The sequence below is a fragment of the Sinohyriopsis cumingii genome, chromosome 9 (genome assembly GCF_028554795.1).
Source record: "Sinohyriopsis cumingii isolate HCF-2022 chromosome 9, ASM2855479v2, whole genome shotgun sequence".
Taxonomy (NCBI): domain Eukaryota; kingdom Metazoa; phylum Mollusca; class Bivalvia; order Unionida; family Unionidae; genus Sinohyriopsis; species Sinohyriopsis cumingii.
This window is the reverse complement of record NC_142969.1, coordinates 6172058-6185732: the sequence shown is the minus strand read 5'-3', so window position 1 is coordinate 6185732 and position 13675 is coordinate 6172058. Positions and strand designations below refer to the sequence as shown.

At 38.8% G+C, this 13675-nt stretch overlaps 1 protein-coding gene across 1 annotated transcript in view; it reads right to left on the bottom strand.

Annotated features, from left to right (window-relative positions):
* LOC149791215 (scavenger receptor cysteine-rich domain-containing protein DMBT1-like) overlaps positions 1-13675 on the bottom strand; it is a 234366-nt gene that overhangs the window by 78629 nt on the left and 142062 nt on the right. Inside the window, exon 4 of the mRNA XM_089969688.1 lies at positions 13012-13165. Within this exon, the coding sequence (XP_089825814.1) occupies positions 13012-13165 (154 nt within the window). The remainder of the gene's footprint in view (positions 1-13011; positions 13166-13675) is intronic.

The window sequence follows — 13675 nt, the reverse complement described above, 5'->3', positions numbered from 1 at the left end:
GCGTTTGACAAAGATGATTCTTTCTGGCAGAATGACAGTTAGGCTCGTCTCGAATATGATTCATTTGCGGTACACTAAGGAACAGTCTTTGGCCATGGCGCAGGCTTCTTTCAACGGGTCAATCCCTCCATGTTCCATGAACAATTGTCAAATTTTTCCACAGCAACGCCCTAAAATGTACGACGGTACTTTAACATTTCTTCCTTAAAGACGAACGATCAGAGTTTTGTACCAGGTGTAGAAAACTTCTTGTTGTTCGGTACGCATGTTGTCGGGGTAGTATTAGTGAGTATCAGGCAAATGTGGCAGAACAACGTGTTGATTGGCTTCGGTATTGAAAAACTGTGGAAAAATAACCTTTGGTCATTTTTGTTATTCCAAATGATGAAGGCACTGGACTCAATGACTTTGCCAAGTTCTTCTATCGCATCCTTAAACTGCATTTGTCTCTCTCGCGTGGTAATGATTTTAGAACCGTTCAAAGTGCCTTTAGGGCGTTCGGTGCCTTGTTCCGTAATTTGGTTGAGAATAAATTGTCCATCGTACCCCGAAGAATTGTGAGCCATCACCGTGGCATAGAGATGACAATCTCCGTAACGTTATATGTCGTCTTGGCTCCTTGTCTCATCAATAGGGTCTAAGATTAATCGCGCAAATCGGCGAGACCTGGAATTTGTTTTCACACCCTCCAGGCATCTTTTGCTGAAGTGTGGGCAATGAGAAAAGATTTGATCTTGGATTGATGTCTCGCACGTTCGATGACCACGCGTACATTAGCAATGTGAATGCCGCACTCGTGCATGCTTTAGAAATCGAAACAGATGAAACTGCTTTTCTTTTTCTTGTCCTCCTATTCCTCATCTCCATATTTTGACTGATATGTTTGAATGTCCACTATTTGATGACAAATAGGACATCGTTTCTTTCCTGAACAAACGTTCGCCTTGGCAAAATTGGTACCAATGACTTGACCACAAGTAGGGCATGATTTCATCATTTGACAATCACTTTTCTGCTGCGAACCGTGCGTCTGCAGAAGTTCTTGGCAACAGGTAGGGCTGACAAAAATTAGATGACAACAGAACAATGTACTCGTCCTTCATCAAGACAGTGTCTGAGGCCAAACACCTCGACATTTCGATCCACACTGCTTGTGTTGCTCTCGATTGTTATACCCATTGTCACATTTCTCGCAGTAATAACGTATCCGAGGAATGCTTGATACTGGTAATGGCGTCAAACAGTTTATCGTGAAAATAGACTGTATTTTGTGTTTAAAATGGTTCTTTTGAGACAAATAGTCTCCACACACTTCTTAGCTGAGCACCTTCAACGTATGGCGTTGAGCCAAGACTCCTCGCAATGTCCGGTATTTCGGGAAGAAATACGCGTTTGTGAAATTGGTCGTTGGATTGCTGAATGTGTTGAATCGATGACTTTGGAAGGTGTCATTTCTGACGGACTGCTAAACTCGATCCAGACGGGCGACTTCAATTCGTCGTGATAAATGGAGAGTATCCAGCGATCGTTTTCACGGGTTTCACATTGTAGTTTCAATGTGATTAACACAGAATCCTACAAATCAGTGATTAACACGTCTGCTTTCTCCAGCGGTACGTTTGACTTGAAATCTTTAAATTTTACCGTGTATCTGTAGGCCGTGCCTTAATATTTTCTGGAGGAGCGTTTATCCGTCTCTCAAATGTGATAATAACTTTCAGGTGATACTGGTGGTTGACTTGGGCTGGAGTAGACTCTCTGGATCTGGATTCGGACGTCAACTGTGTGGATTCTGGGTCGCTTGTGTCATCTTTAAAATAGGTGGGATATATTTGAACCGATACTACAGCTCGTGTGCAAAGCATTACGTCACGTTTCTTCTTCTTACTTTCTTTCCTTTCTCAATCAAATTGTGCGATCGTTTCAGCTTGATTGCAAAATGTCATGAGTAAATTGTAAACGCCATGGTGCCCTATATATATGTGGGAGGTGTCTACCCTATTTATAGAGAGAGTGTGGTCCCTCAGAGCATTCATTTAACACTCAATCATTCAAGAAGATGAAAGAGCCACAAAGATCTAACTTCTGATCAAAGCTTTGAGAGGTGTCAAACGAAGGTTTACTTGAGCGCAGCCGATGGACTACTCCCCTTCCGAGATCATCCTAGAGTCACTTCTATATCTGTCAGACGAACGGAAATTGGTCTTCATATGTCCACAGCGTCAAAGTAAGACAGGTCTCAAGAAAGACAAAGGTCAAGATTCCTGTTATCATTGTGAGGAGAAAGGACATTGGTCTTCAGACTGCCCTAAGAAAAGGGAAAACCGATCAAAGAAGGTGCATGAGGACGAGAGGGCGTCCGAAAATGATGATGTACACTCCGAAAAGGAAGAACAAGAACCCATACCAGTCAAGAAAGATCAGAGAAGAAGACAAGAAGATAGTCAGGAAGAAGAGGTGGAAAATCCTGTGAGAGTGAAGAAATTCAAACGGAGAAAGTGAAAGGAAAACAAGAAGCCAATGAACTTTTTAGCAATGTGTTGTGAACGTTCATTGTAACTTCAACGAGAATAGACCAAAATGGAAATCATAAGTGTCTCTTTTGTGTGATTTTCAGAGTAATAAAGACATACAATCATTCACTCACAAACGTACATCATGGGAAAAAGTGATTTATATTTTACTTTATTTGGCAAACTTTGTGCAGTCACTCATTTAGAGACGGGTGAGTACCCCTGAAAAGGACCGATGAGTGCTTTTTTTTTAACAAACTCAAGAACGGGAGATAATGAGCTTTGACTGTCTTATGCCTTTGCCTCGGCCATGACCTACTTTTTAACCTGCTACTGTCGATGATTAGGTAGACAATTTAAAACTCTTTTTCTAATAGACGACTGACGATTTGGTGAGTCTCTAAAAGTACAATTTTGTGAGATTCTTAGGTGGTCACTCTAAACTCTCCATAGTCTCTTTACTGTAATGCGTTTTTCAACGCAAAATCCACCACTTGACTCGGTTGATCCTTTAAAGTCAATCCGTTCACTTTTCAATCGGTGTACACTTCTCCTTGTTTGTCCCGGTATTCGACGTCGTACGTTTGAGGACCACCGCTAAAAAATTATTCTTCGGGAGTTTGACAGCAGGAAGGACATGCCCTGGCCTCTTGTTTCAGTTTTAAAATGCATCAACGTAGTCCGCAAAAATACTTTTTTGCTACACGTCACCTTTGTTCTGTCTTGGGTAAGTAGTAAATTTTGTACAGGTCAAACAATTAGTATCTCTAGTCCAGAGCTTTAAACAATTATACGTTGACCCACGTTGCCGTCAATGCGCGTTCTTCCTAAGTGTGATGACAAAGTTGGTCTTGGTTCCCAATATCAACTCAAGTGCGACACAAAGTAAACATTAGTTTTCATCGGCAATGGTATGGTAAAACGGGATGGTACAATTCTTTGAGAGGCAAGATTTTGCACGTGATCAATTTTTCGTATTGTCGAATGTGTTTCCAGTCAGTGTGTTCCGTCATGAATTGTGTTTGCACTTTGAAAAAGTGACGTATTTGCGCACGTTAGGATATAGCGAACAAACGTCCCAGCATTTGCTTTCTACTCCTTTCTTTTCGTCCACGTGGTACAGCAAACATGTGCTATTCGTTCGATCTCCATACAAAATTGTCCCGTTGGTCGAAAGGGTCCACCAACTACTAACTTTCCACGATGTTCTTTAACTCGGAATCGGTTTTCAAACGATGATCGTACTCGTGTTCCTATATTTCTAATACTTGCTATCCTTGCTGTTCTAACTTCAAGCGTCGTTGAGAAGTTGCCTCTTTTAAGTCTTCCATGGTACGTTGTAAAAACGTTTCTTGTGTCACGTTGAGGGTAGGAGGATGGACATCCGTGAAATAAGCAACCATTTAACTCCTTCATTGTCTTAGGATATGCTAAGTACCAGGCATCCCATGAATAGGCCCCGATGGTCTTTTCGCCTCCGCCGTTTCGTGCATTATGGATCCATTTGCCTTCCATTTCGCACAAGTAATGCAACCATCGTAGAGCTTTGATTGAGTAACGGCGTTTGACAAAGTTGGTTGTTTCAGACAGAATGATAGCTAGGGTCTTCTCGAATATGATTCATTTGCTGTACACTAAGGAACAGTCCTTGGCATTGGTGCAGGCTTCTTTCAACGGGTCAATCCCTCCATGTTCCATGAACAATTGTCGAAATTTTCCACAGCAACTCCCTAAAATGTACGACGGTACTTTAACATTTCTTCCTTAAAGACCAAGGGTCAGGGTTTGGTACCAGGTGTAGAAAACTTCTTGTTGATCGGTACGCATGTTGTCGGGGTAGTATTAGTGAGTATCAGGTAAATGTGGCAGAACAACATGTTGATTGGCTTCGGTATTGAAAAACTGTGGAAAATAACCTTTGGTCATTTTTGTTATTCCAAATGGTGTAGGCATTGGACTCAATCACTTTGTCAAGTTCTTCATCGCATCCTTAAACTACATTTGTCTCTCTCGCGTGGTAATGATTTTAGAACCGTTCAAAGTGCCTTTAGGGCGTTCGGTGCCTTGTTCCGTAATTTGGTTGAGAAGAAATTGTCCATCATAACCCGAAGAATTCTGAGCCATCACCGTGGCATAGAGATGACAATCTCCGTAACGTTATATGTCGTCTTGGCTCCTTGTCTCATCAATAGGGTCTAAGATTAATCGCGCAAATCGGCGAGAGTGTTAGGCCCTCGAATTTTTTTTCACGCCCTCCAGGCATCTTTGCTGAAGTGTGGGCAATGAGAAAAGATCTGATCTTGGATTGATTTCTCGCACGCTCGATGACCTCGCGTACATTAGCAATGTGAATGTCGCACTCTTGCATGCTTTGGAAATCGAAACAGATGAAATTGCTTTTCTTTTTCTTGTCCTCCTATTCCTCATCTCCATATTCAGACTGAGATGTTTGAATGTCCACTATTTGATGACAGATAGGACATCGTTTCTTTCCTGAACAAACGTTCGCCTTGGCAAAATTGGTACCAATGACTTGTCCACAAGTAGAGCATGATCTCATCAGTTGACAATCACTTTTGTTCTGCAAACCTGGCGTCTGCATAAGTTCTTGGTAACAGATAGGGCTGACAAAAATTAGGTGACAACAGGACAATGCACCGATTCTTGTCCTTCATCAAGAGAGGGTCTGAGGCCAAACATCCTCGACATTGCGATCCACATTTCTTGTGTTGCTCTCGATTGTCATACCCATTGTCACATTACTCACAGTAATAACGTATTCGTGGAATTATGTGATACTGGTAATGGCGTCAAACATTTTATCGTGATAATATACTGTAATTAGTGTCTTTAAAATTGTTCTTTCGAGACAAATAATCTCCATACATTCCTTAAGGGTACACCTTCAACGTAGAGCGTGGAGCCAAGACTCATCGCAATGTCTGGTATTTCGGGAAGAAAAACGTGGGTTATTTACAGTGTCGTGTTTGTGAAATTGGTCGTTGGATTGCTGAATGTGTTGAATCGATGACTTTGGGAGGTGTCATTTCTGACGGACTGCTAAACTCGATCCAGACGGGCGACTTGAATACGTCGTGATAAATGGAGAGTATCCAGCGATCGTTTTCTCGGGTTTCACATTGTAGATTTAATGTGATTAACACAGAATCCCACAAATCAGTGATTAAGACGTCTGTTTTCTCCAGCGGTACGTTTGACTTGAAATCTTTAAATTTTACCATGTATGTGTAGGCCGTGCCTTTACATTTTCTGGAGGAGCGTTTATCCTTCTTTTGAATGTGATAATAACTTTCAGGTGATAGTGGTGGTTGACTTGGAGTGGATTCAGACGTCAAATGTGTGGATTCTGTGTCGCTTGTGTCAGCTTTAAAATCGCTAGGATAGATTTGAGCCAATACTTCAGCTCGTGTGCAAAGCATTATGTCTCGTTTTTTCTTCTTACTTTCTTTCCTGTCTCAATTAAATTGTGCTATCGTTTCAGGTTGATTGCAAAATGTCATGACCAAGTTGTAAACGCCATGGTGCCCTATATATATGTGGGGGTGTGTGTGTCTACCCTATTTATAGAGAGAGTGTGGTCCCTCAGAGTATTCATTTAGCTCTTAATCATTCAAGAAGATGAAAGAGCCATACAGATCGATCTTCTGATAAATGCTTTGCGAGGGGTCAAACGAAGGTTTACTTCAGTGTAGCCGATGGACTACTCTCCCTCCGAGATCATCCTAGAGTCACTTCTATATCTGTCAGACGAACGGAAATCGGTCTTCATATGTCGATAACGTCAAAGTAAGACAGGCCTCAAGAGAGACAAAGTCAAGATTAATGTTATCTTTGTCAGGAGAAAGGACATTGGTCTTCAGACTGCCCCAAGAAAAGGGACAACCGATCAAAGAAGCTACATGAGGATGAGAGGGCGTCCGAAAATGATGATGTACCCTCCGAAAAGGAAGAACAAGAACCCATACCAGTCACGAAAGATCAGAGAAGACAAGAAGATAGTCAGGAAGAAGAGGTGGAAAATCCCGTGAGAGTGAATAAATTCAAACGGAGAGAGTGAAACGAAAACAAGAAGCCACTTACATTTCTAGTGACGTGTTGTGAAATTTCATTGTAGATTCTACGAGAATAGACCAAAATGGAAAACATAAGTGTTTCTTTGTTGTGATTTTCATAATAAAAAGGACCTACACTCATTCACTCACAAACATACATCATGGGACCAAAGTGATTTATGTTTTACTTTTTTTGGCAAACTTTGTGCAGTCACTCATTCAGATACAAGTGAGATACCCTGATACCCTGAGAACGACCGTTGAGTGTTTTTTTTTTTTTTTTTTTTTTTTTTTTTTACAAACCCAGGTACCGGAGGCAGTGAGCTTTGACTGCCTTATGCCTTTGCCATGGCCAGGACCTACTTTTTGACCTGCTACTGTCGATGATCAGGTAGAGACAACTACTGTTGGTATCTCAGGATTAGTTGGAATGTTGACTGGGTTGGACTGTTTGGCTCAGGAAGGTGTTTGTGTCTTTGGTACAGTTAACGACGTCTGATACATTTGTTTCAGACTTCTTTACTGTACCAAAACGTATAGTAGCGATGTGACCGTTTGACTCTTATTGTAAACCTTTTCTTCTATACCTTGTTTCTTCTCCACTTCTTCTTCCTCTCGTTTTCTTATTTCCCCTTCTTCTCGTAGTTGAATGAGAAAGGCTTGTTCTGTTTCTTTCTGCTGTCTTAAAAACTTCTCCATTTCTTCATTCTGTCTAAAATCGTCGACGTAAGGTAAGGAAGGAGAAGGTGGCGAAAGTATTGGTACCGGAAGAAATTATTTTGAAGATGAGAGAAAATCCTCTCAATACCAATTGCAAGAATTCTCCTCTGAAAGTATAACTGTAGTTGTTTTTTTAGCCGCTGTTAAGCCATCACTCCTCGTTTCCAATGCCGATGCACCCCAGTTCTTCGTACTCTTATTTTCCGTCATGTTCCAACTGTGTCGCATCGATTCACTGCGCGCAGACGCTAGCGCACGTATATAGGTATTGGAAGAGCGTCTCCTCGCTGTGACTTAATTTTGTAATGAATGTTTGGACTGGTGAAAGAGGTGAATCAGTTTCGATCCGCTTTTAAACTCTTATTACCCTCGAATCACGTCACTTCATTCACCTGTTCTCGTGACAAGATATGGACTAACGTACATTCGTCTACCCTCATATCGTCGATGCTGTCCAATCCGGACTAACCCATGTATGTGAAATCATCATGGGCTATCATGAAGATTACAGATACGGCCAGCTGAAACGAATGATCTATGTGGAAATCCAAGACTGTCTGAAGAGAGTCTTAATCTACGGTTTGGAAGTCAGACGAAGTTTGAGGTAGAAAAGACCTGTGCGGTTTTTCCTATGGTTACTGAGCGGTTTTAATTAATCAGGGCCACTCCATTGCCTCGAAAATATTTATACCCTATAGCCATATTTGTGTATTTGTTTGTTTGTACATGTTTATGTATTTTTATGTCTATGTTGTGTTTGTCCATATACACCCCATGACCCTATATGAACATTACAAATTTTCATTTGACCCGATACAGTCTCTATATATTTTAATTTGACCCTATTCAGTCCTTATACACTTTTATTTGACCCCATACAGTCCTTATGCATTTTCTCCCTATACAGTCTCTATGTTAAATTCCCATAGACCCCATATTCCATTTTCACTTTTTAACATGCAAGTCCCATAATATATCGTCTCATATAACTACTTATGTATGTATGTATGTATGTATGTATGTATGTATGTATGTATGTATGTATGTATGTATATATGTATGCATGTATGTATGTATGTATGTATGTATGTATGTATGTATGATGGTTGGCAATGATTTGCTTTTGTCTCTTCCATGATTATGATCGGGATAAGTGGCTTCCCACCATGACGTCGGGAAAACGCTGTCATGGTCGGGAAACTGCTACTATCTCAAATTATACCGAAAATATTTAGCTGTGTTCTGAACCCTGGCATAGGTCAGTGCTTCAAACTTCATTGCATACATTATCGACTATTGCATAAGTCTCTTTATATTTGCAGTTCTCTAGGTGTGAAAGATATAGTTTCGTTGTAACAAATGTGAAATTAAAAGAAACATTTCCCTCATATTTTTTAGATGGCAGAAGTTTGCAAAATTGTTCTTTTCTGGGCAGATTTACAAAATGTTTTGACCACTGTGGCAAGAATTTGTAGCATTGCCACCGTATCAGATGGAATTAAAATTTTGATACATTTGTTTTGCAAGTCTACCAATTATTGGACTTATTCAATACTTATTTAATAGAGAGAATTACACCTACATATAGGGAATATGATTGTTTTCCTCTTTCACCCTTTGATGTTACTCTGAGGTTCAATTCAGTATATACTGGTGTTTCCTTTTAGATTTCCTTTGCTCGATTCGCATATTATTGTTGAAAGACATTTATTTGCGTTCCGTGATGCGTTTCTCTAAAGATCTTTAACTCACCTGCTCTGTGATGGTTCTGTCAGGTTTATATCAGTATCTATTGAACGTTCTTTTAGATTTCACCTGCTATATTGGACTAGTAATGTTTAAAGACCATTTCTGATCGGTGATGACGTTTTCCATTTTAAATATCTCCCAATCATGTTTCGAAACGTTCGGAAATAACTGAATTGTTCTCGTTAAAGTTGTTAGGTGGAACGAAACCTGGTGTTAATAACTGCAATACGTATTCCAAGACTGATTCGAGTGCTTGAGAGAATATTTATTGAGCTTAGTGTAAGCGTTTTGTGTATGGGTACACGAATAGTTATTGTATATAATGTAGTGTTGAGATCAATTTCGCTAACACGAGTTTCGTTATTTAAGATGCTGTCAGTATTTCTCAACATTTTATTTTATCCCGAGTATATTATTAAATAAATTAGCATTAGATTCATTAATATTTACCCCGAAACCTCGACAATTTCATTGTATTATTTATCCGAGATATTTATACCAGTTGTGGAAGGATTTCAATTCTTACAATGTCGGATGGTTTTCCAGTTTCCATAATTTCCTTACGTCCAATCTTTATTAAAGATCTTTCTAGGAACAACATATTCCATCGGATTCCAAGGAGAACATTTAATCGCTCATCATTTGGTTACGAAGATGTACTACTACAAGGACAGCAGTTTGTTACTCTTTGGTTGTCTGGATGTGAATGAGCTTGAGTAAAATTAGCAAATTCTGAAGTTTGTGATGAGATTTGGAGAATGTTTAGACAAATGCATCACAAGTTTTGGTCATGACAAATTCCTCAAAAAAATTAAGTGTTTGATATAGCTATTTTGTATGTTTTGATACTAATTATGTGCACGTCTTCCATGTTGACTTAATAGAGAAACGATGGTTCAACCGACATACGCAAACTATCGTTGTATTCCTGTCGCCCAATTTGATGGTACTGTTAGGTTTACTGCGGTGTGTACTGGAATTTGTCTTTAGATTTCCTTTGGTCGACTCGCACATGAATGTTTACGGATATTTTTCCATTCCGTGATGCGCCTTTGAGAAAATCATCCAACAACGATTCACTTAGGAATAATCCATTTGTCATGTGATGTAGACCTAGGAGACAGGAGTTTAGGCATTTAAGACGATGCCATTATTTCGCAAACTATTATGTTATCCCTGCGTATAGTATGAAGACGTTTATATTAACCTTGAGAAAGATTTTCTTAATGAAACCAACTGCTGGGTCATGGTCGCTCAGCAGAAAACATATCACATCAATCGTTGAGATGAAACATGGACAATTATATTGTATTGTGATATCAGAAAACTCTAGACATAAAATAGTTTTCCTTTGTGTAGTATCAATGGGCACCCGGTTTCAAAACTTTATTTACGTCTGTCACGGAATTAAACTCCTTTATTTAATGAGTACATGTATTCGGGTTTCTTTTTTTGTGTACAACGATACCAGAGGGTGATTTATGCATATTGTGTCGTATTTCGAAATAGTGAGTTCGGTTCATCCCATGCCGCACGTGCAAGGTGCTCTCGATAGGACGAACCGAATGCCTACAATGCACAGACCATGTCTGTGTATAAATACCTCACCGTACGTAATTTTATTTACAATATGGATACGTCTTGTCAGCCTGCAGTCTGCTTCAAGGACTTGCACATCTTCAGCTGTAGAGGTGTGTAAGTTGATTAATGTATAGTCTATAAGTTATAAGTACTGTATTACCATGTTTATTTTTGTACGTTTGCTATCTAGCTTTTGTTTACGCCGTATAATGCACGTAATTATATTCATGTTTGCGACTTAGCAAGGGATTTATATTAGTAATGTAAAGGTACATTTTTTAAAGAACTGTTTAGTATAGTAGGAGTCTTAAAGAGCAGTGTTAGGTCTATTTTTGAACCTGTCTTTTTGTGTTTATTGTGTGATAATTGAATCTATATAACTTACCGTGTATGACGTAATTACGTTATTATGCCCGTGTTATGTATAGTGCACGGTATTTGATATATTTTCTGCTGTCTAATGTCCGCAGTGTCCGGAGTGTCTAATGTCCAGTATCCGGAGTGTACGGAGGGCCTAATGTCCGGGTTGTCCGCAATGTCTAATGTCTAATGTCCGGGGTGTCCGGAGTGTCTAATGTCCGGTATGTCCAGAGTGTCTAATCTTCGGAGTGTCCGGAGGGTCTAATTTTCGGAGTGTTCCGTGTGTTCGAAGTGTTCCGAGTGTCCGGAGTCTGTAGCAGCTGTGAAGCTGACATGTAGCAGCCGTGGAGCTGAAACTAGTTGTACTGATGAGGTAGTATATCCCCGTACGTGTAAAATGTTAGCCGTGGGCTTATTTTGGGTTCGAAAAAATAGGTTGTATAATTGTCCCTCTCTTTTCAATTAATATAATTTCGCAAGCTGAGTGAATGCATTTTACTACATAAGTAAAATTTTACAGCGTTTACTACCTGAGTAAACTATATCCATCGTTTCATAGTCAAATCGTTTTGAACCATTCACCCCTTGTCTTTTTATTTGCTAAATTAATTTGTTTGTATTTTTCATCATTAAGTCTCTGCGTTATTATGTTATTTAAAACCACTATTTGGATTATATATACACGCATATATTCATAATTAATTGCTCATGCAATTCGTCCATTATTAAACATTGTATTTATATCATCGTCAAACGTGTTATATTGTAAATCCGAAAATGCTACCTGGTTATCTTGTTACAACATCCAATCTTAATTACAGTTCTTGCTAGGAATGTCAGATTCCCTGCGAAGGATAGTAAACTCTTCAGGTGCTTCATCGTATGGTTATCATGATGTATTACCAATTGAGGAAAGCCCTTTGCAACTCTTTTACTTGATTGTCTCTAATTGAACTTTAGCAACTGCTGTTGATGTTTTTAATTATCAAAATGTTATAGTTACCACTGAAGCCAGCCATGTATAGGCCTCCTTGTTGGCTGGATCCAAACAGTGTTTTACTTGTGACACTGGCTTCTTATGTTTTACACCGTCACATTAAATACTTACGTTTTGTGCATCACGCTTGGTTTGAGTTGCTATTTATACACGTTTTGGAGCCGCAGAGACTGCAAACTTGTTTGCATCATGCGGCTTAGTGTTATATGTTTATGTATGGATTCAAAGCGTGGAAAATTCTCCAATCTACACAAAGATCTGCCAGCAGTTAGAACAATTTTACAATATGTGGAAACTTAGGCATTTCTAAATGTTTACTGGTTGTATTTTCTTGTTTTCCTCCAATTAGAGAGTCCCTGGAGTATGAGAATTCATCTGCTCGGTAATGTGGACACGTTAGTTTCCATAAATGATGATCCATAATCGCCCTCCTGCTAATATCACTGGTATGCTAATTATCATATTTGTTCAAGTTGCCATATTTCTGAGTTAAAGCAACGCAATGAATTTTGGGAGACAGCGAAGACAATCGTGAAATATACGTGCAACTGTGACAGTCATGTTCGCTCTCGGATTATAAGTCGATGGAACAAATGCCTCTTTAAAGTGTTACACACGTTAGTTCTTAACAAAGACTGACACATCCATCGGCTGTATATTTCTCTTTATTTGTACTTAATAAACCAACCATTTTTTTAGGATTAAAAATACATGTATTTTTTACTATAGATATAAAGGGAATGTTTTATGAAATTTGAAACAAATTATTTGATCTTTCCTTTACATAACGCATTATTCCTGTGTGTTCGAACAAGAATATCTATTCGAAAGGAGGTGGGGGTTATCTTTATATAATAATATCTTACATAAATGAAAATTCCAAAGTTTTGAAAATGTAATGAATGGGATTTTCTTTAAATATTGGTGAAACACCATCCAATAATGGCATTAATACCGCTAATACCGCAAGTTATAAGACGGAGTCATCTGAGAAAGTGTTGACTGATATATCCCTTACCTGTATCCAAGCATTCTGCAGACAACTTCAGAGGCCTTGTTATCAAAGTCATCGTCGCATATGGTACCCCATTTACCTCTATAATAAATTTCCACTCTTCCCTCATATTTATTTTGTCCACCAACCAGTCGTACTTCAATGGAACTATTGTCACCTTCAAACACAAAGATGTGATGAATTATAGTGGTATGTACATTGATCTTCCTTTTGTGCTTAAAGAATAATAAAGTCGGCACTAATTTTAAATATTTCTTTTAACACTCACATGCATCTGAGTTACGTCATACAACTTATTTTAATGTAATTTTTAATATTTATGAATATTTATCAATCTTTATGCAAAACCATTTATTAGCCTCTTTGTAGAATCTGATTACAAGCACGGACTGCGACTACTATTATCCGTTCCTGGACAATTGTCTGTACCTATATATATATATATATATATATATATCACTGAGAATGTGACATCAGAACTATCTCCGTGCATTCCAAAGTCTTCACATCCCACAGCTGTACCATTAATGATTTGGTATGCTTATTGTAATCATTCTGGCATAAAAGTACCCATCAAACATTTAGAGGACTCGACATCTTGTCATTTAGTCAAAGTCAATAGAGTTTCTTATAAACAGAGCATGTCTAATTAATTTTTCACTTATTC